The sequence below is a fragment of the Camarhynchus parvulus genome, chromosome 1A (genome assembly GCF_901933205.1).
Source record: "Camarhynchus parvulus chromosome 1A, STF_HiC, whole genome shotgun sequence".
In the NCBI taxonomy this organism is placed as follows: domain Eukaryota; kingdom Metazoa; phylum Chordata; class Aves; order Passeriformes; family Thraupidae; genus Camarhynchus; species Camarhynchus parvulus.
The window spans coordinates 13,562,482-13,589,777 of NC_044586.1; the positions used below are offsets into that span (position 1 = coordinate 13,562,482).

The window sequence follows — 27,296 nt, forward strand, 5'->3', positions numbered from 1 at the left end:
AGTGCCATGAGGGAGGCGCGTGCCCGAGCTGTCCCCTCAGGATCGGGCTGTGCTGGACGAGGACAGGCGGGAAGGCGCCGCGCTTGGGCCGGGGGCCTTCACCCCTCCGTCAGTTCTGAATCATAGCAACACTGAATATCCTGAGCTGGAAGGGACCCCTCGGGATGGTGGAGTCCAGCTCCCGGCCCTGCACAGGACGCCCCAAGTGTCACCCCGTGGGAGCGTTGTCCCAACGCTTCCTGAGCTCTGTCGGGCTTGGTGCTGTGCTCACTGCCCTGGGCAGCCCGTTCCACTGTCTGACCAGCCCCTGGGTGAAGCACCTTTCCTTAATACCCAGCCTCAGATCAAGGGATAGAACTCGTGTCGCAGGTTTGAGGCATTCCTGGCCAGGTGCTCTCCCAGGTGCGATGGCTCTGTGACCCCATCAGCCTCGGGAAGCCGTGCCAGTGACGGGTACTGGGGCGACAGCAAGTCAGGGCTTTCTACGTTTCCCCGCAAATCTTTCCGTCTGCAACCAGAACGGCGGCTTTTCGGTCAGCTCCGGTTTGCCCCGCTGACACCGGCAGCCCTCGTCCCCTCCCCCGGGCACCCCCCTTCCCCCGGGCGGGCCGCGCAGGGAGCGAGGGGCGGGCGCGGCCGCCTGGGCGGCGGGGCGGGACGGGACAGGGCGGTGCTCCCGCCGGAGGGCGGCCGGGGCCGGGGCCGGTGGCGGCGGGGGGCGGGCGGGAGCCCCCAGCCGCGGGTCCGCAGCCGCCAGCCCGGCGCCGGGCGCCGCCGCCGTCATGCCAGGACACGGCCCCCCGCTCCGCTGCCGCCGCCGAGGAAGGTAGGGAGGCGCCGAGGGAACGCTAACGCGACAGAGCAGCGGGCAGAAGTGCCGCTCCAAAAAATCCCGAATTCCCTCTTCCCTTCCGCGCCCCAACTTGGCTTTTCTTCATCCCGGCTGCAGGGAGGGAAAGCGGGGGCCGCCAGCAGAGTCCCCCCGCGCTCCCGGGCGCCGGGACGGGGCGGCTGCTGCTCCCGCCGGGCGCGGGGGGCCGGGCCCGCTGCCGGAGCGGGGCTCGGCTGGGGGGCTCCGGGCCCAGGGGAGCGGGGCCGCTGCTGAAAAGCCGACCCGAGCGGGCCGGGAGCGGTGGGGCGGAGGAGCAGCGGCAGCCCCGCCACCCAGCACGGGGCCCCTGAGTGAACTCAGCCCTGCCTCGGTCTCCAGCACAAAACAGAGGAGGAAACGCTAAGCACATTCTTTGGGGGAAACCCGGGCCCTGCCGGAGCAAGCAGCCAGAGTTCTCGGCTCGGCAAAACCCTGAACCCCCGTGTGATACTAGCCCTGCACTTCTCTCTCTCTGCTCTGGATAGACTGCTTTCCTCTTCCTTTGCCTTCGGCTGGAAGGGGCGCCTGCAGTTGTGTGCAAGCTGTGGCTTACCAGGGTGGCACTTCTGACTCCCGGTGGGGATCGGTGGGAGTATTCACCTGTCCTGGGGGGAAAAACGCCTTCTTGCCTTCCCGCTCTTGTACCCAAGGGTGATGAGCGCTAATGGACAGGGAGTTGGTAGAAGGGAATGTTGTTTGGGAAGGGAACAAGGAAGAAGTTACAGCTGGCTGCTGCTGTGGTCCCAAGGTGTCAAATGCAAACTAGGAGGCAAAACCATGCCAGGTGTATTTGGGGCACTTTCAGAGGTTTTGGCTTTTTGAGTGTCCAGTAAGCATGTGTCTTGCTGCTTGGTGCTGGAAAAGTGATGGTCATGGGGGATTGAGGCTTTCTGACTACTTGGATCTGCCCTGGAGCCTCCTCACAGGTGCAGGAGCTAAGTGCTAACATGGGCCCTTCTGCTCTTTACAAGAACACATCTTGTTCCCAAGACAGGTCAGCAGGTTGTTCCTGACCCTGAGTTATTCCCAGCCACCTTTGCTCTTGCCATTTAATAGTTGTTTAAGTTTGTTGCTTTTGGAGAAGAGCATCTCCAGCCTCGAGCTCAGCTGGGAGGATAGAGATGACCAAAGGGACTTCCATGGGGCTTTTATTTGCTGCTGTGAGGGGAGCTGCTGGTGTTGGTGGTGGATTAAAAAGCTGTTTTCTGTGTTGGCTGCCACCTTACTGGCTGCTGGTTCTTGGTGTGTGGTAGTGAGGTCCAATAATGTGTACTGGCCCTGTTTTCTGAACCACCAAAAAGGGAGTTGTTACTGCATCCTGGCAGAGGAAAGGAATACATTTCCTCCACCCTTGTGTTGTGCTCTGAATTGTCATTGGGGTAGTGTTTGTGGGGTTTGGTGCATGTGGGGTTTGAGGGGTTTTGTTTGGTTGTTGCTTGGGTTTTTAAAATAATCCAGGCAGTGTTTCAGCCTGTAAAAATGGGTAACTACTATGTTGGGGCAGGCTTGGAAGCAACTGAAAACGCTAAGTATGGAAATGAGAGGAAAGCCACAGGATTTCCCAGGGTAAAAAGGCGCCTTTTTGAGAAACGGAAGAGAAAGCACTGAAAACAAAGGGCGCTGGAGTGGCCAGGGATGCAAAAAGCAGAAGGAAGATTTATGGCTCTGCTGGGACCACTCTGCCTGCGTGGGTGAGAAGGTTGTGTGCTGAAGCCTGGGCTGGCCTTCAGCACGTCCATGTCCTAGCAGTCCACGCAGAAGATTCTTCCTGTTCATCAGCTCAGATCCAAAGTGCAGTATTCCTTGTAGAGCACAAGTGCATGTGGATGTCCCAAAGTGCTGCTGCTTTCAGTACTGCCCCCAGCTCACTGCCCTGGGAAAGCTTTTAGGACATTTTGTGTGCAAAGACAACTTCTGTGTGTGCTTTCTGTTCTCCAGAAACAAGAAGAACATTTAGATCCTTTGTCAGACACTTACAATAGGCTTGTCTTTCTCCCATGCCTGTGGTATTTACACGTTAGAAATGTTCATTTTGACAAGGAGATAATAAATAAAGACCCCGTAAGCTGTGTTTTTCAGAGATGATCTTAATCCAGGAGTAGCTTTTCCAAGGAGTTATTCTTAATATCAGCCATGACAACTAATTCATACAGACAGGACTTAAAATCTCTATTTTGCTGGGCGCTCTGGGAGCACAGAAGCAAGCTTGATCCTTCCCCAAGTTTAAGAAATTTGCCGATGAAATCATCACACAACAGAACCAGTCTCTTAAAGATGGAGAGATGCTGGGCATTTCAGAAGTGTCTGATAAGTGCCGTGTTCTTTTGGATCCCCTGAATGCATCATTCAAAGCAGCTGGTCCTCCCTTCCTTTTGTAACACCTGACATTTATTTCCTGACTGGAGCTGTGTGGAAGCTGCTCCTTCCTAAGTGGGGGCCAGACCAAGGGGAGAAAAGGCTGTGTAGTGCCCCATTAAACCGATGGGAGTGGAGAAGAACCTGTCTTGAACCCTTGTTGAGGCTGGTTAATTGTGATGATCTCAGGCCTTCAGAAGTGGGGTGCAAACTCTTTAGGGAAGCGTTTTTTAGCAGAAGGATTTGAGTACTAGTGGCTGATATGTCTGTTGGCAGGAGCCCAAGAGCTGGCTGGAAGAGGCCTCTACTATGAAAGAAATGCTGAAATAGGACTTTTAATGCACTTGCATAGCAGTTCCTTTCAGGCTGAGAAGACTCTCCCGAGGGAAGGAGGGAGTGGGATGGAGCTGGAAAGCAATTTCTTGCTTCATTCAAGTCCTGACAGTAAATGAGTGATCCTGGCTTTGCTTAGATACAGCTCAAATAACATTGTGTCTGAGGTATCTGTGAGCACTGTTTCACAGCACAAAGGAGGAAAAGAAACAGTGTTTTCTTCACTGTAGCTCTGAAGTGCAGTGGAAAGGGCAACAGCATGTTGATCTTGCTTATGGGATTTTTTTTCTGGTCTTCACCTTGGAGCTGCTTTATCAGCTCCTGGAAATGGAAGCAAAGGCTGAAATGTGAGGATATGCACAGTGTTTGGGGGTGGCTTCAGCCCAGGTTTTAGTGAAGGTGACTGTATCACTGAGCTCCCAGCTTCATGAAGGCCGTGCTTTTGAAATGTTGAAATGGCTGTGCTACATTGAAATGTGCCTTCTGCAGGGGCCTTGGGTGACCTTGAAGTGGGTGCCTAAGACAGTGTAGAGTCTCTGGGATCTCTGACCTAGAGTCCCTGGGACCTCTGACCTCTGCATCCTGGGATTTCAGCTGAGGCCTGTGTCCTTTGGTGGAAGCTCAGCACAGAGCAGGCTGAGGGTCAGTTCAGGGTTAGTATGAAGCACTAAAAGGCATCAGCACTGTCTTACATAAATAAATACTTAAGGTCCTCTAGGCTGATCCTCTTCAAGATCTCTCCCAGCCTCTACACGGTTCACCACCCAGGTGGGTCAAGGTGCTCTGTGTCTGTGGACATGGCACTGATGAGGTGAAAGCCATCATTCCCCAGGCCTTTCCTGAGGAAAGCAGTGGATTCTTACCCACCACTATGTGAGTCTTCACCAGTTTATGTCTTTCATTGAGCTGGGAGCTCAAGGCAGCAAGCCACCTTTGGGGCTCTGCCATCATGATGGTCCAGCCTGTGCTGTGCTGAGACAGCTCTGAGGAGCTCTGAACCCTGTGATGTGGTTCCAGCCTGTCATCCTTGGAGCTGCTCACAGGGACTAACTGTGCTCTTGGGATAATCCTGGCACAATGGCTGGGGTGATCCTGTCCAGAAACCCCCTGAGTTTGTACTGCTCTGAGGTAAATACATTGCCCAAACATTTCCTGAGCAAATGTGGGGTGCTCTGTGTGTGCAACAAAAACCCCAAAAGGGGGCTCATGGGAAATCTTCCTTGCAAGAAGTTTGAAACACTGTGACTCCTTTCTTTAACGCAGATAACATGTATTGAGGACATAATTTCTGTCTTTTTTGAAAACAGTACTATCCCATGGTAAAGCTGAAGGAAGTCAAGCACAGTTGGAAGGGCAGAGGCTTGAAAGAGTAATGTCCTGCTGGAATGAATGCTGGTATAATCTTCATTCTTTGCTTCAGTGCTTTTTCCCCTCCCCAGGTTAGGGAAACCAGCTGCAGCTGGCAGAATGTTACTTTCAAGGATTTAGCAAAGTAGATGCAAGAGTTAGTGGTGATTTAAATGGTGATTTCACTGACTGATTAGGTCAGTTTTTACTGACTAAACTTGTTAGGAGCTAGCACATCTCTGAGGCCTTCTTAGGGCAAGATTCTCATCCCAGTGCTGGGGCACTGCCAGTCAGGTTTGCTTGGGGTCTTCTGGTTTCCTTGTTTTTAATGGCTGGCACAAACAAGAATTTGGCTTGACTGTTACCTGCATGTGCTGTCTGTTACACACGACCTTTGCTGAATGTGAGATGTGTCTGTGTCTGCCTTCTAACAAGCAGTTCCTTGGCTGGGGTAAAGGCTCAGGCTGCTCACTGGAGCAGGAGGGCTGGGAGGGAGATGTTGGCCCTGCAGCCAAGCTGCCAGTCTGGGCAGGACTTGCTGCTCCTCAGTCCCCCTGCACTGCAGGCAGGGCTCTGGCTCAGCCCTGTGCTCCTGGGCTGGGAACTGGCAGTGTTTACGTGATGAAAGGGAGCAGAAGATGGCTTTTCCTGAGCTCTGCCTTTGCCCATACATGTGCTGGCCCAGGGCCAGGATGGAAACTCTGTCTTCATGAGTGGAGAGAGGGAGATGGGAGGAGCCAGAGATGAAGAGGGGCCCAGAAGCAGAGGGAGTTAAAATAAAAACACCAGCTCACAGAGAGAAAAGCCTGTAACAGATGGCCCTAGCCATCCCCTGGGCTCTTCATGCACTTGGCTCCACGTGCAGTGCTGACAAGATCTCATCTAGAAGCATGAATAAGGGGCCTGGACCATTTTGGGATGTGTGATGGAAGAGCAGAGTAAAAGGCAAAAGGAAGGAAGCTAGACAGGTAAGGCAGCTGTGGTTCAGCTCTCTGTGGTGCCTGGACTGGACTCTGGGACTTGCTGCTACAGGTGCTGCTGTGTGAGCCATCATAGGAGCACTGCTTTGTTTTCAAGTGTAGCATCCTTTATCTGAGGCCAGTCTTGCCTCCTCTGTAAAATAGCATGGCAAATGCTGGTGGAGGTTTGTTCCACTGCTCTCATTCCCTCTAGAATACGTACAGCAGAGAGCTGTTGATCCTAATGGAGCCTAGTGTAAAGATAGATTCTGCCAGGGGGTGCTGGCAGCTGTAATTTCCAATGCCCATCTCCTCATCAGGTGTCATGGTAAGTAATCAGATTGGCTGAACAGTTCAGCATGTGGGGTGCTGGCCTTGCTTGGAAAGCCTTTGGTAGGATATCTGTGCAGGAGACTGTGCCTGGCAGAAAAGCTGGTCTTGGAGAAGCACTCACAAAAGTTTTGCTCTGAGCTCATTTGAAAATCTGGCCCACACACTTAAAATGTCAAGAGCTGGTGATGGTGAGGGGCAGCTTGAGTGGGGAAAGGTGCCACCTCACTTGGAAGGGGTTGAAAGAGTTCTGGATGAGACCTTGAGACTCCTGATCCTACAGATCCCAGAGAGCAGATGGCTCCTGGCCAAGTTCAGGCACATAAGTTGTGTTTCCAGAAACTTACTGGGGATTCTGGCAACCCACTGGAGAGACTGTTTCAGGGAGCAAGACTTGCTGTTTCTTTGTAAGCGGAATAACTTTAAATGGCTAGATGCTCTGTGTTTTAATTAGATTTCCCTTTGGGAATAAAAGTGGTGAAGTGTTTCTGTGCTCCTGCTACATTTAAATATTCTGTACTGTGGCCCCAGTCTGTTGAATCGTTTAGGCTGACATGTAGGTCAGGCACATGCTTCAATCCACCCAGTACATCATTCCTGCTCTGGGAAGTTTGGAACTGAACTTCACACAGTCTGATTGAAGCCAGTGATATGCTTTGAGCACAGACCTAAAATCAAGCGTGTGCTTAGGTGTTCTCCTCATCACAAGTGGTCTCTCGCTCGCCCACTGTATTCTGCAGAATCATTTTATATAATCATTTTATATTAGCAGCGCCCTTGAACACGGATTTTCTCTTCTTACCCTGCAAGGCCTCTTGCTGATAAGCCCTGTTGCTGTGAGCAGTTCAGGTGAGATGCAGTCACAGGCCTGGTATTTTGGAAGCATTGTGGATAGGCATGCATGTGTGAGTGATTAAATCAACCCATCGGGGTGTCATCTGGAGAGGAACAAATGCTGAGCTTGCTCTGCAGGCGGGGGGGAGGAGGATGAGATCCCCCTCTAGTTTTTGCTGAAAGCTTTTCCCCTCTGCAGATGTGCAGCTGCTGCAGCTCTCTGCCAAGAGGCGGCCGTGACTTTCCGAGCTGGGGAACGTGCACACATCTGTTTGCAGGGAGAGCAGCACAGGGGCTCCTGTCCCTGGGGATTGTGTTCTCGTGACAGATAGTGCTGACTGTCATGGAGGGAAATGGCAAATTTCACGGGACACTGAGAGGGCACTTCATAAATATGAGCTTGCTTGCCAGTGTCAGCTGAACGCCACCTTTCTAAATTAAAAAGGAAAGAGCTCCCAGAGACTTTTCAGACTATTGGAGATTTCTCTTTAAAAATGTTAAGGCCCTGCAGAAGATGTGTGCCTTCTACATACAAAAATAAAATGTGTTTCAGCTGCAAAGCATGCTGTGATCCCAGAGGCTTCCTCTGTGAAGCCTTTTGGGTAAGAGTTGAGTCTTGGGTTATCCAGAGCTGAGAGTGGCTTACTAGCAAAGGGAAATAAATGCCTATTACTAAAACTGAGAAGGAAGTCTCTGCATCAGCACATGTAGCGCTTCAAAAATCAACATCTGGCCAAAACCAGACCCTGGAGCATCCTCCACAATCTACTGGTCCATGAGAACTTTTTCCTTGAAATCAGAGAGTTTGGGAATAAGTAACTGAGAATCTAGTTTTCCCTGCCTTGACATGCTAGGCTGCATGTTCAGCAATCCCCAGTCAAATTCTACGAGACAATTTGTTACTCTAAAGAAATGTGTAAGATATTGAGCTTTTTCCAGATGATGTCAGAAGCCCTGATCTATCTGGCTTTTGTTTCTCAGCTTTGTCAAACTCTGAGAGAAGCCTGAGAGGTTTCCTACTGGGAAACCAACACATGGTAACTGTTTTTGCATCAGATTTCTGTCTCTGTCCCCTGAGATTACTGTGAGTGACTCCACGTAGAGGTTTTGCCATGGTGTCACCTCTCACATAACAGCCCTGTACTTGTGGTGGTGAAGGATTCTGACAGCTTTTTCTGCTTAGTCTGTGCTAAACCTTGCCCCATCAGCATCCTCTTGTTTGCACAGCAGGAACCTTTCCTTATAGAATGATTTCGCTTACTCAAATTCAGCGGGAAACCAAGGGTTTTCCCCTGTTAAATTCATAAATTCCTCCACTAGTCAAAGACAATTTTGGGTATGTTTCAAGGAAAATTAGGATCACCTCTAAAAGGCACAAATTTCATAAAATGTTGTCAGAATTTGATGAGGTGGTTTTATGGTTGCTTGGGATTTTTTTAATAACTTATTCTGACATGTAATATATTGGTTCAGTTCCACTTGCTTACTGTTTGTTTCTATGGGGTAAGATAATTTTTCTCATCCAAAGCAATCTGGAAACATTATCAGAAACAGAAACTTGGTGTTTTAGAGCAGGGAAGGACTTCAGCTGACCATTCACGGCAGGAATACAAATTCTATCTTTTTCTGTCCTTCAAACCAGTGTTCCCAGATGTCTAACCCAGTCCTTTTTGCTATTCTTATGAATTTCATATGGCAGTCTTTCATTAGAATTTTATCACTTTTATTAATTTTATTATTATTAGTATTATTTTATTATTAACAGAATAAACTAAACTAGACTGAGTTTGGAAGGGACCCACAGGGATCATCTTGCCAAGGTGCCTGACCACTTCAGGGCCAAAGTTGAAGTATATTAATAAGGCCATTAACCAAATGCCTTTTACACACTGAGAGACATGGACCACTGTCCACCTCTAGGAAATCTGTTCCAATGTTTGGCCACCCTCTTGGTAAAGAAATGCCTCCAAATGTCCAGTCTGAGCCTCTCCTGCTGCAGCTTTGAACCATTCCCATGTGTGGTACTGTACTACCATTCCCACTGTCACTGGGTACAGGGAGAGGGGCTGAGCATCTCCCTCTGCATCTCCCTCCTCAGGAGCTGTAGAGAGCAATGTGGGGTGTTTTATTTTACTTCAGGCTCCTGATCAAGATCTGCTTTTTGAAAAATCAAGCCTGACCACTGAGTTTGTTTTCTCTCCTTCTCTGTCTCTTTCTCTCTGTCTCTTTCTCTCTCTCTCTTTCCCACTCTCTCTTTCCCACTCTCTCTTTCTTGCTCTCTCTTTTTTGCTTTTTCTCACTCTCTCTTTCTCACTCTCTCACTCTCTCACTGTCTCTTTCTCACTCTCTCACTCTCTCTCTCTCTTTCTCTCTTTCTCTCTCTTTCTCTCTTTCTCTCTTTCTCTCTTTCTCTCTTTCTCTCTTTCTCTCTCTGTGTCTCTCTGTGTCTCTGTCTCTTTCTCTCTTTCCTTGGAAACAGGTAATCACCAACCCATTCTTTTTTCCTGACACACCAACAGCAGATCAGCTGTTTCACTGTCTCTGTTGCACATGTATCTTTTTTTTTTAACGTGTAAACAGTGGGGCATTTTTAATGTAGGAGATTTTGGTATGATTTGCTGTGAAATCCTTGAATGCAGAATTAAGCAGAACAATGTATAATGCACCTTTTGTGAAGCAGAGCCAGCATGACTTGGTGATGCAGTGATGAAGCACAGTGAGAGGTGTAGATAAGGTTACCCAGGAGAAAAAGGTGATGTCACTGTCGTTGCTCCATTAACTTAAACTGACCAATGACCTCAGAGTGAGGTTAGGAGGTTTTTTATGCTTTGGAAGAAATTTTGTGATATTGGTTTTTCAGTTTCATGATTGAATAAAAGAAAATTATAACTCATTACTTGGAGAAAGGTGGCAGGGTAGCCCCATCTATTTTATTCCCTCCTTTTTTCCCTTCAATAAAATAAATAGGAAGGAGAGAAAGCCTAAATAGTATTTCTGCTCCTTGTAAAGGGAGGGTTTAACACACACCCCCTCAATTTAGCTAAATTTTGGTAAGTAATGTCATTTCACAGTAAAGAACCTGACTCTTGTAAGCTTCCTTCAGATTACCTCAGATGTTTTCTTGAAAGTTTCTCTCTGTTGCGTTTGGGGTTTTTTGGGGGCATACTGAATTTAGATCAAACTTGGCAAAAATTATTTAAGTTAGTCAGAAACCATAAGTAATTTACTATTCCAGCAGCACTTAAATCTGTTTGTGATTCATGCAAATTGAATTGCTGAGACCATGCAGCTGCATTTCAAGTATGTGAGTGCATCTTGACCAGATAAGTTATTTTCTGGAGCATTTCTGGTTAGGTAAGAGAAACAGGCACCTTTACCCTGCGGTTCAGAGTTTGTGAGATGCTACTTCAGGAGGAGAAAGTACTTTTAGAACACAAATCACCTCTTGGGAGTATTCTTAGTTTTATATGATAATTATATTTGCAAACCCTGTGCATCTCTAATATTCTTTTTGCTTGGGAAGGCATATAAGCAAAGATAACTTCTTGCTAACCTATTTTCAGGGCTGAAATTTCTCCTGTGTCTTACTTTTCATTTTAACATCAATGCAGTGAACCCACTTAGGAGATTTTTATTAAGTAGATGCTATGCAGTCTGAACATTTGAGTTATTGCATGCTGAAGAGATGGGAAGAAGAATGCCTACTTGAATGCCAAACATTTTTCTTACCAACCAAGGAGTAAATCAAGTATAGCATTACTTTAGCTCTTCTTGTTCCTCTTCTAATAGAAGAAAATGTTTGGGGAATTTCCCCCTAAAAGATCAAGTTTAGGTTTAGTTTTCCAGTTGTGTCTGTAAGCATTCTCTTTTCAGTAATGAAAACACAGTTATCAAATATCCATTGTATTCAACTGCAGATAACTGAGGCAGAACTGGGCAGCTTCTACCTTTGTATAGAGAACGTGGTTCTGGTGAGGAATATCTAAAAAAATATAATCCAGACGAGGGGATATTTAGATTACATGTTAGGAGGAAATTCCTTTTTGTGAGGCTGGTGAGGCTCTGCAAGAGGATGCCCTGCCCCTGGATGTTGGGGATGCCCCATCCTTGGAAGTGTTCAATGCCAGGCTGGATGGGGCTGTAAGCAGCCTGATCTGGTGAAAGTTGTCCCTGTCCATGGCTGGCGGATTGGAACCAGATGATCCTTAAGGTTCCTCCCAACCCAAAGCCTTCTGTGATCTAACTGGCCTGTTCATAGAGTATTTAACCTATGGAAAATGTGCATTTGCTGCAATCGCTGTCTTCTATAGAGGGAAAAAACCCAATTACAGACAGACCTCTTTCCTGAGCCAGATCTCCAAAGCTGAGTGTGTAAAGCTGATGCTTTTGGCACAGTGGGGATGGGAATTTCACAGAGGAACTTGCAGATCATCAGGGTGTTATACCAGGTGGGTCACTCTAGTGCAGCCCCTTTACTGTAGGAGACCTCATCTCTTGCCCTGCAGGAAACCTTTCTATTCTTTGAGCATCACATGAGAACCTGTAAGAGTTGTCCCATCCCATCCAAAGAGGTTTTATGGACTTGAGCAGAGGGGGGCTGTGCTTGTGTGCCTGTAGGTACCTCTGTGTTGGGGCTGAGCAGAAATGAGGTGAATGTGGAGGGTGAAATGGAAGCCACACCAAAATCACTGCAGTCACCTTCAGTACAGCTGGGATTTCCCCTTGCATTGGACTGGAAATGGCATCTTTATGAGCATTTAAGATGAGAGGGGATGATGTTTATTGAATAGTTCAGGGGACAGGGCTTCTGCAAAGGGTTTAACTCCAGAAGATTCCTACTTTGATATTTTGTTCTGGATCCTGTAAAATGATCCCTTGTGAAATGCTGTCAGCGCTTTGTAGCAATGAGTTTTTCCTGTGCACAATAAACAGTATCAGGGCCCAGTCCAGCACAACATCCAAACATATGGGTGGAGTATGCCCTGGTGGTTACCCTGGAATACAAAACTTGGATGCACATCCTCTGGGTTGGAAGCTTATGTACAAATAGCTCTGCTTCAGTTGTGAGATAAGGGCTGATGGAGACAATTGTACACGAGTGCTCTACTTTTGCTCCATTATCCAGCAGTGAGATGTATGTGAAAGAAAGTAAACAATGGAAATTAAAGTCCTTTATGTGTGTGTTGGCTTTAGCACATCCCTTGGAAGAGAGTAGTGAACAATATGTGCTTGTTTGATAACTCTCCAGTTTCTAGGTTTTCTGCTGCAAGAAGCCCAAAGGAACACTTCAGCAGAGGAAAAAAACAAATCTCCCAAATAAATGCTTTCAGTATTTCTCATTTTTCTTTAGTAGTTGGTTGGTTAGTTAGTTTTTGATTTAGTTAATAATTAAATACTTAAATAACTATTATAATTAATAGTTAAATAACTTTAAGCTTTTCAAAAAATTGTACCCTGAACTCTGAAAGTGGAATGAACTTGGGAAGAAAATATTTTCCTTTTCTATTAGTGAAAATTTACAGCACTCATCAGTATTTGCCAAGGCAGCATTATTGGTGGATTCATGGCTTCCATGGAGCTGTTGAAGTTTGTTAGGCACTGCAGAATGACTAGGGACAAAAGACAGTAGAAATGTGTTGGGGATAGCATAATTATATATCTTGTTTTGGCAACTATTTTTTACTGCTTCCTTGCTGATCAGTTGGAGGAGAGCAAAAAAGTATCACTTGGGGAGGAAAATGTCTAGTAATAATGTTTTGAAAGATACTTTTTGTTGTTATTTTCCACAGAGAAAATGAGAATGATAACTCACTTTTACAGTAATTTATGATCTGTTATCATAGGATAATCCAGATTTGGAGGGATTACAGGAGGGCTGTACTCCAGCCTCCTTCTCAAATGGGTTCTGATCTGAGCTCAGATTGCTCAGGGCTTTGGTTGGGTCTTGAAAACCTCCAGTAATGGAGACAGCAGGGCTGCTCCAGAGCTCTGTTTTCCTCATGGTGAAAAGAGCTCTTTTATCCTCATAGTAAAAAAAAGACTTTTCCTTATATCAAGTCTCTGTGTTCCCTCTCATCTTGTCTCTCATCCCACCAAGAGAAAAACAGCCAAGGAATTTGCTTCAGGTCACACACTGTGCTACACCAATGGTTTTGTTTTTATGAGGAAAAAAAAAGATTAAAAAGTCACAACAGAATGTGGAAACCTGTGTCACACCTCTGAAAGGAACAGGGAACAGAGGTGTCAGTTCAGATCTGACCTGGACATGCTTAGGTTTACAGCATCACTGTGTCAGTCTGTCCTCCAAGCTGCCAGATGTGAAGAATCTCTTTAGACATATGTAGAGTAATTATTTCTTCTGGAAGTTCCCTTTTCAGCGCTGTGATCTGTTATCTGAGACATCTCCCACATTAGCAAGCTCTGCCAGCTCTGTGGAGCTGGATCTGGCACGTGGAGAGCAGCAGAGCTTGCGTAGGTGCACAAAGGTGCAGAGAAATGTGCTCTTGATTTTCCCGGCCATACCTAGACCTGTGTCCTGTTGCAGTCAGCAAAAGAGGAATGTGTGCTTATAATTCTTTGAAAATGTTAGCTTCTTCTACAGTCATGGAATCATTTGGATTGGCAGAGACCTCCAAGATCATGGAGTCCAACCATTAACCTAAAGCAGCCAAGTCGGCCACCACACCATGTCCCTAAGAGCCACATGAATACAATGTGGAGCTAATTCAGTCAAAGCTGGGACTTATTTGGGAGTTAAAATAAGGAGATGGAATTGCAAGTGTAAGTGCAAGCCTAGTAGGAATGTTTGTTTAAAAAAAATCTGATCCTCAGTTGTGAAAATGGGTCTTAAACTTCAAAGTCATGTAGTCACTTTTGAAAATGTTACCCATCTCTATTTTATTTCTTTCTTTCCCTGGGGCTTTTCTACCACAAAAAGTGGCAGAAGAATGTGCCACCAAGCCATCATGATATTTTACCAGCATTTTTGCCTGACAGTAGCAGGAGATCAGCTCTTTTTCCCCCTCTCTTACAAAGTTTTATGATCAGAAGCTGTACTGGAGAGCCAGGGGCAGTATGTAGGGATGGTTATGGATGGTTACCTGCAGCACACCCCTCCTCATGCTCTGCCCTTGGCTGGGCTTCTGCTGGGGCTGGGGAGCCTTGGAAGAGCCAAGGGTCGTTCCTTGTGTTGTTTTGTACTCAGGTTGCCAAATTCCTGGTTATGGAGAGGGTGTGGGTGGACAGGCAGCACAGTGATGTGGGTTGATTTTCTCTCTGTGTCGCTGTCCTGTCCGGGTGCCCGTGCTGGGAACCCTTGTGCTGCTTTCCATCTCCCTCCAAACCCCCTCCTGTGCCCGGGATCACCCTGCCAGGGAGGAGGTATCAAACCACATGTGGAAGGGTGGAGGAAGAAGAGTGATTTTTCCCTAGGATTTGGGGTTTTGGTAGGGCTTTTTTCCCCGCTTTTATTGGCCGTGAGTGCAGTGACCGCTTAACCGCAGGGACCGGGCCGGCTCCCTCCCCCATGCTTCCTTTCCCTGGCAAAGCAAAGTCGCTCAGGTTTCCTCCCAGCTCTCAGCTCCATTCCTCTCCATACAAAAGGAAAGGAAAAACTGCTCCCTGCATGGGCAGATGGCCGACTGTTTCCTGGCAGCTCCGCTCACTGTCCTTTTCCCATTGTTCTGACACAAACACACGCACACACGCACACACACACCCACCGAGAGTGGCTTTTCTTCTGGAAAAATAAATAAATGCAAGCTCTCTTTGCAGAGGTTTATTCCTCCTTGGAGCTGTGTGAGCTTCCTCCTCGTGCTGGCCAAATCTCGGGCAGCTCCCGTGCTGCCTGACCTTGCTGTCTGCTCAGGAAGGCTGGGCGAGGGGATGATGTGCTGTGCCGAGGTTGGAAGGGTTCCATACAGAATAAAGTCTGCCATAAACAGGTTCTGCCTTTGTGGTGGCCAAGATATGTGGGAGAGGAGCAAAGAGGAGCTTGAAGGAGACAGAGGGAAGCAGGGTCTGCTGAACCCAAAAGCAATCTGTGTGTGACCCTTTGCTTGAGCTCAGAAGGTGATGCTTGATAGGGACAGACTGAAGTGGGAGGTCATGGTCTTGGGGTGGGTGCAGGAAGGTCTCATGGAGCATGCAGATGGTGCCCCAAGGTTGTGGTGATGGACACTTCAGGAAGCAGTGTGCTAAATCCACATCAGGAGGGACGAGTCAGCATCCTGCAGGGTGAAGGCCACCAAAGGAGAGATTTGCTGAGGCTCCATTTGTCTCCCTGATGATAACTTATTTTGGAAGAAGCTGAGGTTCTTCTTTTTAATGCTCTCATTTCCTTTCTGAATGTGAGACAATTTGTCTTCCTGCCAGGAAACTCTTTGCAGAATTGCTCCTCGGAGGGACCTCTTTGGGTCCCATTTATGTTAGAATAGCAGAGATTATCTCACCACATCAAAAATGAATTCCAGTGTGGTTCATGAGCTGAACACTATTGTTTAGTGACAGGTTGTTTCCTATGCTGTCAAATATTTGGGTTTCTTATAAGCATAATAACCCTGAATTCTTTCCAATTCTTTTATTTACTGGTGTAGTAGGACTGGTATGTTTGTAACACAGCACTCCAATCAAAGGAGGGAAAAGCACCTACATCACCTAGCTGCACTGGTGGAAATGAGTATTTGCCAATTTCTCTTTGACTTTGTTGGAACCTGAAGCCAGTTCCACTGCATCTGGTGCAATCCTGTCTGCCTGTGTGGCTGATAGATGATTCTGCTGGCTGATGTTTGCTTGTGTGAATCTGGTCCGTATTTCTTTGTTTTATTCTGTATTGACCACAGTCATCTTCTCTGTGGGTACTTTCAAAGCCAAACAAACCAGGTATTGATCACCATCTCCAGTGATGTAATCTGCAGGCAAGGACACACCACAGTGTGTTCTTCAGGCTTGACTTCAAGTAACTGAATTTTCATTTATTAGGCTGCAAAGCAAAAGCAAATATTATCACCCCTTCAAAGGGGATGAGCAACCCCCCTGTGTACACACAAACACTCACACAAGACCTTAAACACAGGGAGATGATCTAGTAATGCCAGTTACTGTCCCAGAAGGGGTGTCCTCTACTCCTGCCCTCACTTCCCAGGGTCGTGGTTTCCTCATCTGGAATTACAGTTTTTTTCAATCTTTTTTTCATGACTTCCTTGTAGAAAGCATACCCTGAAACACATAATTCCATTAAGCATTGCAATCACTTTAGCAGCCAGATTGGAAAATACTGAATCATTCTCTTCTTTTCCATGTGAATTTTTTCTTACTATTTGTTAACCTACCTGCAGGAGTTAAGACTCATCATGTCTCTAAGCAGTCATAAAAACCATCCTTGCCACCAGGATGAAAAGCAGTATTTACCTTCTATGCATGCAGGACTAAATTTGTGACTGGGGGCAATGAGTTGGAAAAAGAGTGTTTCTGGGTTTTTTGACAGGGTCATGAAACATCCCACCACTAACCCTGAAAGTGCTGTGTTTTTCAGCTGAGGGTGTGTCTGCCTGAAGGAAACTGAAGAAATGTTGAATACCCTTTGAGTTGTTTTTTTCTGTCTGTTATGTGTTTAGAGGGAGGAACAAAGAGAAAATAAAACAATGGGATATGTGGGACAAGCTCAATAATAGTGGGTGCAACGAGCCCCACCTTTAACAGAAGACAATTCATATTGTGAGACCCTGGTTTTGATTACTGTCTTCAGGTCAAGATTTTATTTTTGTTTCAGTCTGCACTTTTCCATGCTGAGCATTGCCTCTGGCTGAATCACTTTTGAAAGCCTTCAGCCAAAATGGTTCAGCTGTTTTAGTGTGGAGCCTGGGGAGAAAATTGTTGCTGCTTCTCCTGTGTTTGAAAAAAAAATCAGGCTTTTCTTTTGTGAAAACTTATCTTCTGCTTTGAAACAGAAGTGCTGTTTGGATCAGGAATTTGTCCTTTCCCATTCCTGAGTCATCTCTACCCTAACTTTTCCAGGGCTGTGTGGGAAGACAGTTTCAGCTGGCACATGGTCAGCAGAGTTTTTTAGTGCTACCTTGCTACCAGATGTGCTGTCCTTACAGCTCCTGGTGTCAGGCAGGTGATGCTGGTGAGATCCCTGTGGAGCTTGACCTACAGCTTTCAGCAAATGGTTGGTGGAGGGAAGTAATGGACAAGAGGTGAGAGTTGTTTCCCAAGGGTCCATCTGCTTTACTACAGAATAAGGATAGTCTCAGGATGAAGCTGAGACCTGGGGTAACCCCCTGATACTGCCCACAGCAGGTCCTGCTGGCTCCCTCTTCTAATTGCTGAGGGTTAACTTCTTTACAAGCAGAGTCTTGTTGCCAGCCCTAGCAAAGGGGGATTGGGAATTCAATGATTTTCAAGGCCCCTTCCAGCCCAAATCATTCTATGATTCCTTCCATGTGTTTCAGTGCTCATTAGGTTTTCCCAGACAGGTGACTGATGTTGCTATCTGAGCAGAAAACTGTGCTTCCCCCCCTTTTATTTCTTTGCTGGTTTAGGGAGCTGAACCAGGCAGCTTGTGAGCCCGTCCTAGCTTGAAAAAGCTTTACAAGCATGGGAGCTGATACAAAGCAAAAGCAAGAAGGGAGGGAAAAAGTAGGCACAGCCTTAGTCAGTGTCAGCCATCAGATGTGATCAGGCCTGTCTTTTACCAAGGGCAGGGACAGGACCACCTTGCTGGCAGCCAAGGGAGGAGCAAGGCAGGCCATGAACCATGGTAATCCTTTCGGTCAGGTTAAAGACACATAAGCAGGCAGAGTTTGTTCTGTGTGCTCAGAGAGGGAGAAGGTCAGTAGGCCAAATTATATCATAAAATTAAAGACATGTCCTAACACCCAGCACAGCTTTGCTGGACACAGCCAGTTCCTGCATTGCTGGTGTTGCAGCCTTGTTCCCCTGATGTGGGATGTTGCACAAAGGCAGAGGTTGTGGTACGTCCATTTCACTCACGGTTTTTGGAAATACAGTTTGTTTTGACACATGGGATTCTCCTGACCCCCTTGTAAGCCCTGTGGTGTAAGATATGATAGATCAAAGGGAAAAGTTAGGACACAGTGGGGTGAGGGGAATAGGAGGCTGTGTGGGATCTGGCTCTAAAAGATACTGTAGGACCCTGTCACTTCCCAGTCCTTGGTCTTTTATCAATATGTTTTGCATAAGTTTATCCTGCTTTTTTCTCTTTAACAAGTGACTTGGCCCTGATTGTCTAGAATTCTGTACAATTAGGAACCCATTACAAGTGTGATGAACTGAGCAATCCTGCCCTTGGTGTCCTCAGTCTTCACAAGATTCATGTGGCCAGGACAATCAGTGTCTGCAAAGAGGTCACCTTGCCCTAAGCTGACTGTGCCCAGCACAGGACGGCAGAGTAGCTGAGGTGGGAAGGCAACTCTGGAGCTGGCAAGTACAGCCCCATGCTACGAGTGTGGTCATGTAGAGCAGCTTGTTTGGGACATTGTCCAGTTGGGTACTGGGTATCTCCAAGGGCAGAGCCTCCACCATCTCTCTGGTCTTGGTCACCCTCTTGGTAAAAAGGTTTTTCTCCATGAGTAAGCTGATTGATCATTTCTGGGAAGCCCTGCTGCTGTGGAGTTGGCCCTTCTGCAGGACTGACCAGGAGAGGAAAGAGGTGGACTTTGTATAAGTTTTCTGGCACGTGTTGTGGAGCTCAAGTTTGAGGAAACCCATGCCTTGCTGCTGGGCTGGTGTTGGGCACCTCCAGTCAGGGACTTCTCTACTGTAAGCCCCTTGTTTCACCAAGGGAGCCTCTCCTGGATCCTGGTGCCCTTCTCAGCTCTGGCTGCATCCCTGCTTGGCTGTGTCCTCCCTGCTGAGCAGGGGCTCCCTCCCTGAGGTCACACTCTGCCAGCGGCCTCAGGAAGGCAGCGTGCTCCTGCTGGGGACGTGGACACTGCTGGTGCTGGGGCTGTGTGTGTGTGAGCACAGGCACGCATCCTCATGCCTGCTGCTTCCCCCAAAGGAAAACAGGCTCCAAACAGAGCAGGGGCTGGGGGAGGGAGCCTTGAAGGCTTTAACTGTTGGTTTCCCCTTACTCATGTTTTTCCTGTTAGTGTTTTGTCTTCTTGGCATCCTTCCTGTTCTTTATATGTGTATATACGTTATACATTGTTGCTGTCTTTATGCTGCACCCTTTGTTGTGTAAAGCACCGGAGCAGGGAGATGTGACTTGTAGGCTTTGGCTGCTCAGAGTTACCTGGGTTTTGGTAAAAGAAAAACAGGTCTGTTTTTCTTCATGGAGGAGAGTTGGACCAGCTGCAGGTTGTTTCTTGCTGTTCACATGCACCAGCATATGTGCTGTTCATATGCATCAGCAGCATATGTGGACATGGGTGAAATTTTTGGGAGGTGCAGAGTAAACAGAGCAGAGGAAACCATGAGATACAGCCTCTAGCAGGCAGCAAGGGTAATACCCAAAACCACCTTCGGGGTATGCTTGGTTATTCCCCACAAATAAAACTGCAGAGAAGGGAGGCCTGGGAGGTTTGCTGACCTCAGAGACAAGACCTCAGGCTCCCTGTGTGTGATCTGTGTGCTGGCTCTGTGCATTTCAGTAACATGGACTGCAGGGCCTTTGCGCTTCCCTGGCTTTTGTCACGGTCTGGTGGCTGCACCAAGTGCAGTGGGCAAAGCTGGTGTCTTCCTCTCCCTGGAGGTGTTCCTCTGGAAGCCTTCTCTGCCCTCTGAGGGTGGGAGTGTGCCTCTCTTTTATTCACTGGTTGCTCTGGAAACATCACATAGTATCCCGTGCCCTGAACCATATGTGCGCACTCCAAGAGCGTTTGGATCGGAAGTGGGGAAGAGGGCACTGGGGAAGGGGGGCAGGAGGAAAACTTAAATTAGAAGAAAGCCAAACAGCTATTGCTGGAGACAGATGATTACAGCTCATGTCAAGGCTGTTTCCTGCATGCCAATGATAGATCAGTAAACAAACGCCTCTCTGCGAACACAAAGCAGGCAGGAACTCTGTTTGGAAGAGAGAGGTCGGGGTAGGTCTCCCTTCGCTTGGTAGCAGGAAGCCCCTATCACATGGCCCTGGGAATTGTGAGGCCGGGTGCATGTGGGAGATACGCAGAGAGGCTTCTGCTGGGAGACTTCACATCCTTCCCAGGGCCCAGCCAACAGGTTTGAGAGCTCCCTCCCCTCCCTCTTTCCTCCCGCCTCCTCCCCTGTCCTTCCTTTCCCAGTTTAATTTTGAAACACTATCAGACGACTGCTTTGTTCACCCAGACAATGGCAGGGAATAAATTGCAGTGTTCTCCAAATGGGGATTAGTATCTTCTCTCCCCTTTCATGGCCTTGATGTCCTGCTCCAGGATGTAGTGCAGGTGCAGTGGCCTCAGGCTCTGGTTCTGTGGGGTTGTGCCTCCCATTGCTGGTAGAAAGATCTTGTGGTTTTTAGAGAAAGCAGCAACCTGCCAAGAAGTACCAGCTTGGTGGGTGTGTGTGTGTGTGTCCTTCTTGGGTCTCCTGCTAAGGGAACTCAGCCCTGCTTGCTTCTTCTAGGCAGTTTGTAGGGCCTTGGTCACATTGCTTGTGAGGCAGGAAAGCAAAGCATTTCAGATAACACTTCTCAGCCCTGCCAGGTCTCCCTTCCCCAGCCTTGCACAAGCTCTTTTGTGCTGTGTCCCCTCTGCCCTGCTGTGCACACAACCTCATTACCTCCCTTGTAGCAGACTGAGTTTGTGCTGGGCCCCTTCCATATGCTGCTTTGTCAGAAACTCTCAGTGAGCTGTAGCAGGTCACAGAGATGCTCAAAGGGCCTGAGCCAGCACACAGCGTAGTGTGTGGTTGATTGTAGGAGAGATGTGGGCAGTCAGGAAGGGTAAGAGTTCCCATTGCCCTTACAATGAACTGTCATGTTAGCTCTGGGTGTCTTGTGGAGCCAAAACTTGGAAAATAAAAGTAGATATTCTCTGTCTGCTGGAGGCAATTTTCCATCATTGCCATCACAGTTCCTCTGCTCGCGTGTTGGCAGTGCCTGTGGGTCAGGCCTGCGAGTTATTTCTAGTGATCTTATTATTGGAAGAGATGATCATATCACCTCTGAAGCTCATCTGGGCTTGTGCTTGGCCCCAGGAAATTATTTGATTGTTGGACTTATTGAGAGGTACCATATTGATTTCTGCTGTTTTATTCCAAAGGTGACGCTTTTTCCCCTCGTTGTCTTCTGACGTGTTTGGATAAATATTTACTCTTTTGAGCAGAACCAGCTAACGTGCTGCAGTGATCCTCTGGGTGAAGCTGAGGGCACCATGTGTGCCCTGCTGCTCAGAGGGAAGGCACAGCTGCCCGTGGATCTCTTAGGGATGACTTCATTCCCTAAGCAGTGTGTGTTGTCAGTGGAGGTGTCGGTAGGTACCTGGCTGTTGTCACAGCTTTGGAAGCTCCTGGACCACCCTTTAATCTGCCTAGTATGAGTGTGTTGCTTTGGTTACTGCAGCCACACTTGTGCCTGGAGGGGACAGATGTCCCTCTGCCCTTAGTTCCAGGTCATGCTCATCTGCTGCTCGCAGTGGTGCTCCTTTCCCGTGAGACTCTTGCAGCACTCAGCTGCTGCTCTGTGGCTCACTTCTGCAAATCAGGGCTGATGGAGTCTGTCCCATCCACCACAGAGGAAGAAACAAGTGCATCTCTTACTCTGTATGATCTGCTTTTGGCCTGTCGCACAGGAGGCCTGCCAGGCATCAGCACACATCTGCTGGTACCCAGATGTTCCTGTTCAAATAGGGCTTGCTCGTGGGCTGCTGGAAAAGGCTGAGAGATGGAGTTTCCTGATGGGGGGACTGGGTGATCTCATGAAGACAGAGATCTGTCTGTGCATCCCCAGTGAACATTTGATGTTTCAGCAGAGCCACAGGGATTGTGTGTGTGGACACAAGAAATGTATTTCTCACCACTAAAGGCAGTGATGAGGAGCTGCAAGGCACCAAATGAGTGCTGAGTGAAGAGACTGTCCCTGCTCTAGGGATGTTGTAAGCCAAGTGCAGAGCAGACTCTGTTGCAGCTTTACAGGAATCTGCTTTGGCTGCCTGGGTGAGTCATTCTTTGGCCAAGGCCACGAGTATGGTTAGTTTTTCATTATTTTCAATCCATAACAGTTAACGGATGGATGAATAGATTTTGGTCCTTGGGCTGGTAAATTTTCTTAGTGTTGCAAAGCTGCTCTGTGCCTAGAAGTGAAGTGGGTGCTTGTTCCAGTTACTAATGAGGGAGAGAAGCCAAGGGGGTTTATTGTCTGGGAAAAGAGAGTCTGCTAAATGGTTAGCAATGAGCTGCCCCGAGTGTGTACACATTGAGTTGACCCAGAGTTCACTCCTCTCCTCAGGAACATTGCCAGTATGGAATAAAAGGAGGGAGAGAAAACTGTGAACAAACAAAACTGATTTCCCACCCCCTTTTTCCTTTCTCTGCCCAAAAACTTGAACAGTGGAAATGAGAGATCCTTTTGTTCTTTCCTGTTTCTGGTGTGGTGGGCTGTATGTTTTTTTAATGACAAGAGGAGTTTGGTTTTGTCAAATGCCAGGCACGGCAGGGCAGCCTCTGGCAGAGCAGCTGGTGAAGATACCTGAGAGACTTTTCCAAGTATTGCCTACAAGATGGTGAGCCTGTTGTCATTGCAATGCTTTAGAGCAGGCAGACCACCCTGATAAGTGAGCAGAGATGGTGCTGCAGAGTAACAGAGTAATTCTTCCATTTTCTATTTGTCAAAAAAGAGCATTACAGCACAAAAAAATGGAGATGGAGTCTGTTGCATTGACTGGGTAGCAGTGGCACTCAAAGAGAGGGACAGTCATTCCAAGAGTGCTAGAAATCATGAGGCAAAGAGAGTGACTCATTTTTGTGGTTGATTTATCTTATCCCCACAAGGAGTTGTCCTCTGAAATGACATCAGTAGCAGGCTAACATGGCCCACCAGAGAGAAGACCAGTGGCTGCAGTGCAGTGTCTCTTCAGGCTAAAATGTTTTCCCAAGTTTTTCTTCAGGCTAAATTGTTTATCCCAAGCTTCAAATGTTGTGACAGGGTTGTATGTTCAGCAGCCACTTCAGACTTGTGGCCTTAAAACAGGTTGTTATAAAATTGTTTTTGGCTTAGTCTTCTGCAAAGGGAAAAAAAATCTAAATCTGACAGGATTTTGACAGCAATAAAAGCCTTCTTGAAATGTTCTCCATATTTAATTCAAGGTGCAGCAATTGATGCTGAGTCAAAGACAATTTTTGCCCTCAAAAACTGTCAGCTCCTCACTGGGCTTCTGAGGGGTGTTGCTGTCACCCCTCTTCCTGTTTTGCAGGGGAAGAAGCCTGGGCTGTCCTCAGACAGCTGTCATGTCTTGCTGCAGCTCCTCTCCTGGATTTCAAGGAGAAACGTGTGTGTGTGTGAAAGGAAAAGAGAAGGATGCTGAGGAGAGAGCAATGCTTCTTCCTTGTGTCTGTCTGCAGGTGACCTGCTGCCCTGCTGTGTGCTGACATGATGACAGCAAGCAACGTGGCCGATGTGAGCAGCACGTCTGGGGGTGCTCTCTGCAAGTCTGGTGAGAGGTGAGAGCTTTCCATGTTCCAGTGTGCTTTGCTTGTCTTTATTGTCCTCAACACAAAGAAAACCAAAGGAAGGAAACCTTCTGTCCCTCTCTGCTCCCACTTTAAAACACCCCCCATAGGTCCCATCTTGCAATTCTGTGTGTTAAATCATCCAGTCAGACTTCTAATATCCAGACTCACAGTGCTGGAAAGGGTCTGCCCCAAGGCAAGAGCACTTGTGCTGATGATATCTCTGCCAATGTTTGCCCTGCCTGCACTGAAAGTCTTTAAGCCTGGAGACTCCTCAGAGGAGCCCCCCTGTCCCCACCCATTGCAGGGTGCCTTCTGCTCTGAGATCCAACCACTGTGGCACTGTGGTGCCTGCCTTGGGAAAGCTGGTGGTGCTCACAGCACCAGCTCATAACCAAAGCACAGTGTCACTGCCCAGCCAGGAGTTAAATATCTGTGAGGCTGAGGAAGAGCAGGTGTGGCTCAGGTCCTGTTTCCTCTCAGAAACCTGTCCCAGGCTCAGTTTGCACCACAACTGAGTCTGCAATGGCTGCCAGCACTGCTTAGCTGCAGGATGAAACTCCAGGCCTGACAGCACACAGGGTATCCCCAGGGACACTCCCACAAGATGCTAAGTTCTGCACGAGGCACAATTAACATGTTTAAGTTAATGGGGTGATTTCCCAAGTTGAATCTTAATGTTGGGATTGTGATTAAATGGGACTAATTATATGGGTTTGCATCCCAGTAATTACCTTTTGTTGTCTTGGTGCTCTTTCCCAAGCCCAGGCAAACCTCAAAGACGTAGCCAAGTGCTTCAGTTCAGAAACATTTTGTGTTGGAATAACTGCCTGTTCAGCAGGATATTGACAAAATATCACAGTATTGATCCTGTGGTATCACACACTGGAAATCTCTAGACTAAGTACATTTGGAATTTTTGTTGCACTTTGGACCCAAACAGTGAAGATGTTAATGTGAGAATGTTGAATGGTTTCTGGGTGCTGTGGGAGTGTGCCTGAGTGTATGGGGGAATTAAGTGCACACGTGGACTGAGATGGTAAAGCCCATAGAAATAGAATAATAAAAGTGCAGTCTTTGGGGATAAATATGCATTTGGGGATTATTAGGAAGCACTGAGAGAGATCCTCTGAGCAGGCACTGCAGGAATGCCAGCTGCACTGTATACTTTCTCCTCTGTGTAGCAGCAGTAATTTTGCTGTTGTTCGCAGGTAGTGCATTTTGCAATTGTTTGCTTAATGCCTGATGATGTCCAAATCTCTGCTGCACTTCTGCACACACACACACACACACACACACACACACACACACATTGGTGAAGCTCTCATTGATATCAGCATGTCTGATGTACAAAAAATACCTCTCTAACCTGCAGCTTACTTCTTCCACAGAGAAAGGCTCCATTTCCAACCTCATCTTGGTTTTAACAAGAGAAGGGCAGTATGTTCTGGCTAGAAGGACCTTCCCTTGAGCATCCTGTCCTTTAAGCCCATGTCAAGTGCTTGGTTTGAGCATCCTCTGCCATCACCTTTATGAGTAAAGCTTGAGGAGCTGATGAAGTAAACCAAGGATGAGCAATGGCAGTGAATATTTCTTTCCTTTTTGCCTTTGATATGCAGGATCAAACTTGCAGATAAAAACAATACAGCAGCTGTGAAGGAATTAGAAAAACTTCTTTGTGGATTTTTGAGTGAGAAATGTTCTGAAGGTTCCTCTGTTGCCCTGGGTTCAACACCTGAAGCTAAACCAGTTTCTTCTGTGGTGAAGAACCCACTGGGAGCCTTGGAGAACTTGATGCTGGATCCAAGGCTCGACTGCTTTCAGCAGAACATGCTTAGTCCTAAAATGATCATCAGTGACCCATCTGTGGATCTGAATGTCAAAGAAAACAATAAAATCATCAGGAGACAGATAGGAGGCACTCAGAATACACGGTCACCTGGAAAAATTGGCTTGAGGAATAAGACCTTCAGCATCAAGGACAAAATTTCAGAATGGGAAGGGAAAAAGGAAACACAGTCTGCTCCTCGCAAGGAGGAGGAGGCAGGAGTTAAAGAGGAGCACAAGATGCCTTGTGGATCTGAGAAGATGAGTGGGGAAGCACTGGTGGCAAGGAAAGCAGAGACCAAGAGACTTATGAGCTGGGAACTGGAGTGCAAAGGGGCAGGCAAAGAGAATGAGCGGAAAGCAGGAGCTCAGAAAGGCACAGGACAAGCAGCAGAGCGAAAAGGGGAAGCACAGAAGGATGAAGAAATGGACTTCAGCCCTGGAAAATGCAAGGAAGTGAAAGGTGGGAAGTGGGAGGTCCAGAAGGAGAATCTTTCAGTGCTTAGTCAGGTCAAGAAGCTAGAGCAGGCTTTGAAAGATGGCTCGGCAGAGCTGCAGCCACAGCTGCCTGGTACTTACTATTCCCCACAGTGCTTGCAGGAGAAGGCAGCACAAGGGCACGCAGCTCCTGAGGGCCATGAGGGTGTGTGTGGGGCTGAGCTCAACAAAAGGCTTCTTGGCATGGACTCTGACATCAGTGAGCCGATTTTTGGGACTCTAGAAGAGATAAGAACTTCTCATGTGAAATCCAAGCACTGCACGGTGGAGAATGTGTACACAGAGCCGGGGGTGCCAGAGAAGAAGCCCTTCATCAACCCACTGCCCAAGCCTCGGCGGACTTTCAAACACGAGGGGGAGGAGGACTGGGTGCCTGCAGTTAGGAATAAAAGAAACTTACCCCCTCTGCCATCCATTCCACCCCCTCCTCTGCCCTCCTCTCCTCCCCCATCAGCTGTCAGCAGGAGGCTCTGGAGCGGGAAGCACAAGAACAACGCCGACCACAGGTACTGGGCTGTGTTTCATGGAGCTGTTGGTCATCATGGTGAAGTGCCACTTTCCCATCTTTCTCTGAGAGAGACAAATCTTCCCTTTTTGCTCAGAATCTCCAGCATAATCAGCCCTCAGTCATGTCTCCAAGGGTGTATGAGTGGCCAGCACTGCTCCACAGGGTAACTGTGGAGGGATAAGTCATGGCAGATTTAAGGTCACTGTATTACATGGCTTAACCTTCAAGCCCAAAATTGAGGGATTTGGGGTTTTGTTTTGGTTTTCTTAGGAGGAGCTCCACTTAATTACAGAATGACCACAGCTGGTCTGGAACAGTGTTTGGAATGATAATCTCTAGTCTCTAGTGCAGCATTTTCACTGCCCATAGTAAACCTCAGTGAATCTGATGTGTATATATTCTTCTGGAGTGCTTGCTTGCCTTTTATCCCCTCCCACATGATTGTCACACATTTTTGGGGTGGAGAACATAAAATACACAGCTTTTCTAATGCCCTCTGGAAAAATTGTCACTTAAAGGTTCCTGCATCCGTTGCAGAAAGGAAATCAAAACTTGCTAGGTTTGCTCATGGAGGGCACAGTTTTACCCTTCCTACCATTCCACAGGCAAGTTTTGTTTTTCTCTGCTGCTCAGAGAGCTGATTTTGGGGCCCTCTTACACTTTCTGTGGGTGGGATCTGTGCTGTAAATGGGACCTCTCATGTCCTAACGTTCTGTGCAGTGCTCCAGGATGTGCCATTTCACACTTGCATCTCCACAGTGTGCTATTGCCATAACAACCCAGATTATCTGTGGCACCCCCAAATGCCTGATAAAAACAGCCTATG

The 27,296-nt window shown here is 47.6% G+C and overlaps 1 protein-coding gene across 3 annotated transcripts in view; it reads left to right on the top strand.

The window, feature by feature from the left end:
* Positions 1-698: 698 nt before the first annotated feature.
* The window catches only part of DENND2A (DENN domain containing 2A), a 57,341-nt gene continuing 30,743 nt past the window's right edge, over positions 699-27,296 (top strand). Inside the window, exons 1-3 of one of the 3 annotated variants that reach the window (XM_030959468.1) lie at positions 699-826; positions 23,530-23,628; positions 25,257-26,468. In XM_030959468.1, the coding sequence (XP_030815328.1) occupies positions 23,558-23,628; positions 25,257-26,468 (1,283 nt within the window). In that variant the 5' untranslated portion in view covers positions 699-826; positions 23,530-23,557. Of the gene's footprint in view, positions 827-5,709; positions 5,875-23,529; positions 23,629-25,028; positions 26,469-27,296 lie in introns of those variants that run through there. The other 2 variants (XM_030959470.1, XM_030959469.1) reach the window with 2 other exon arrangements.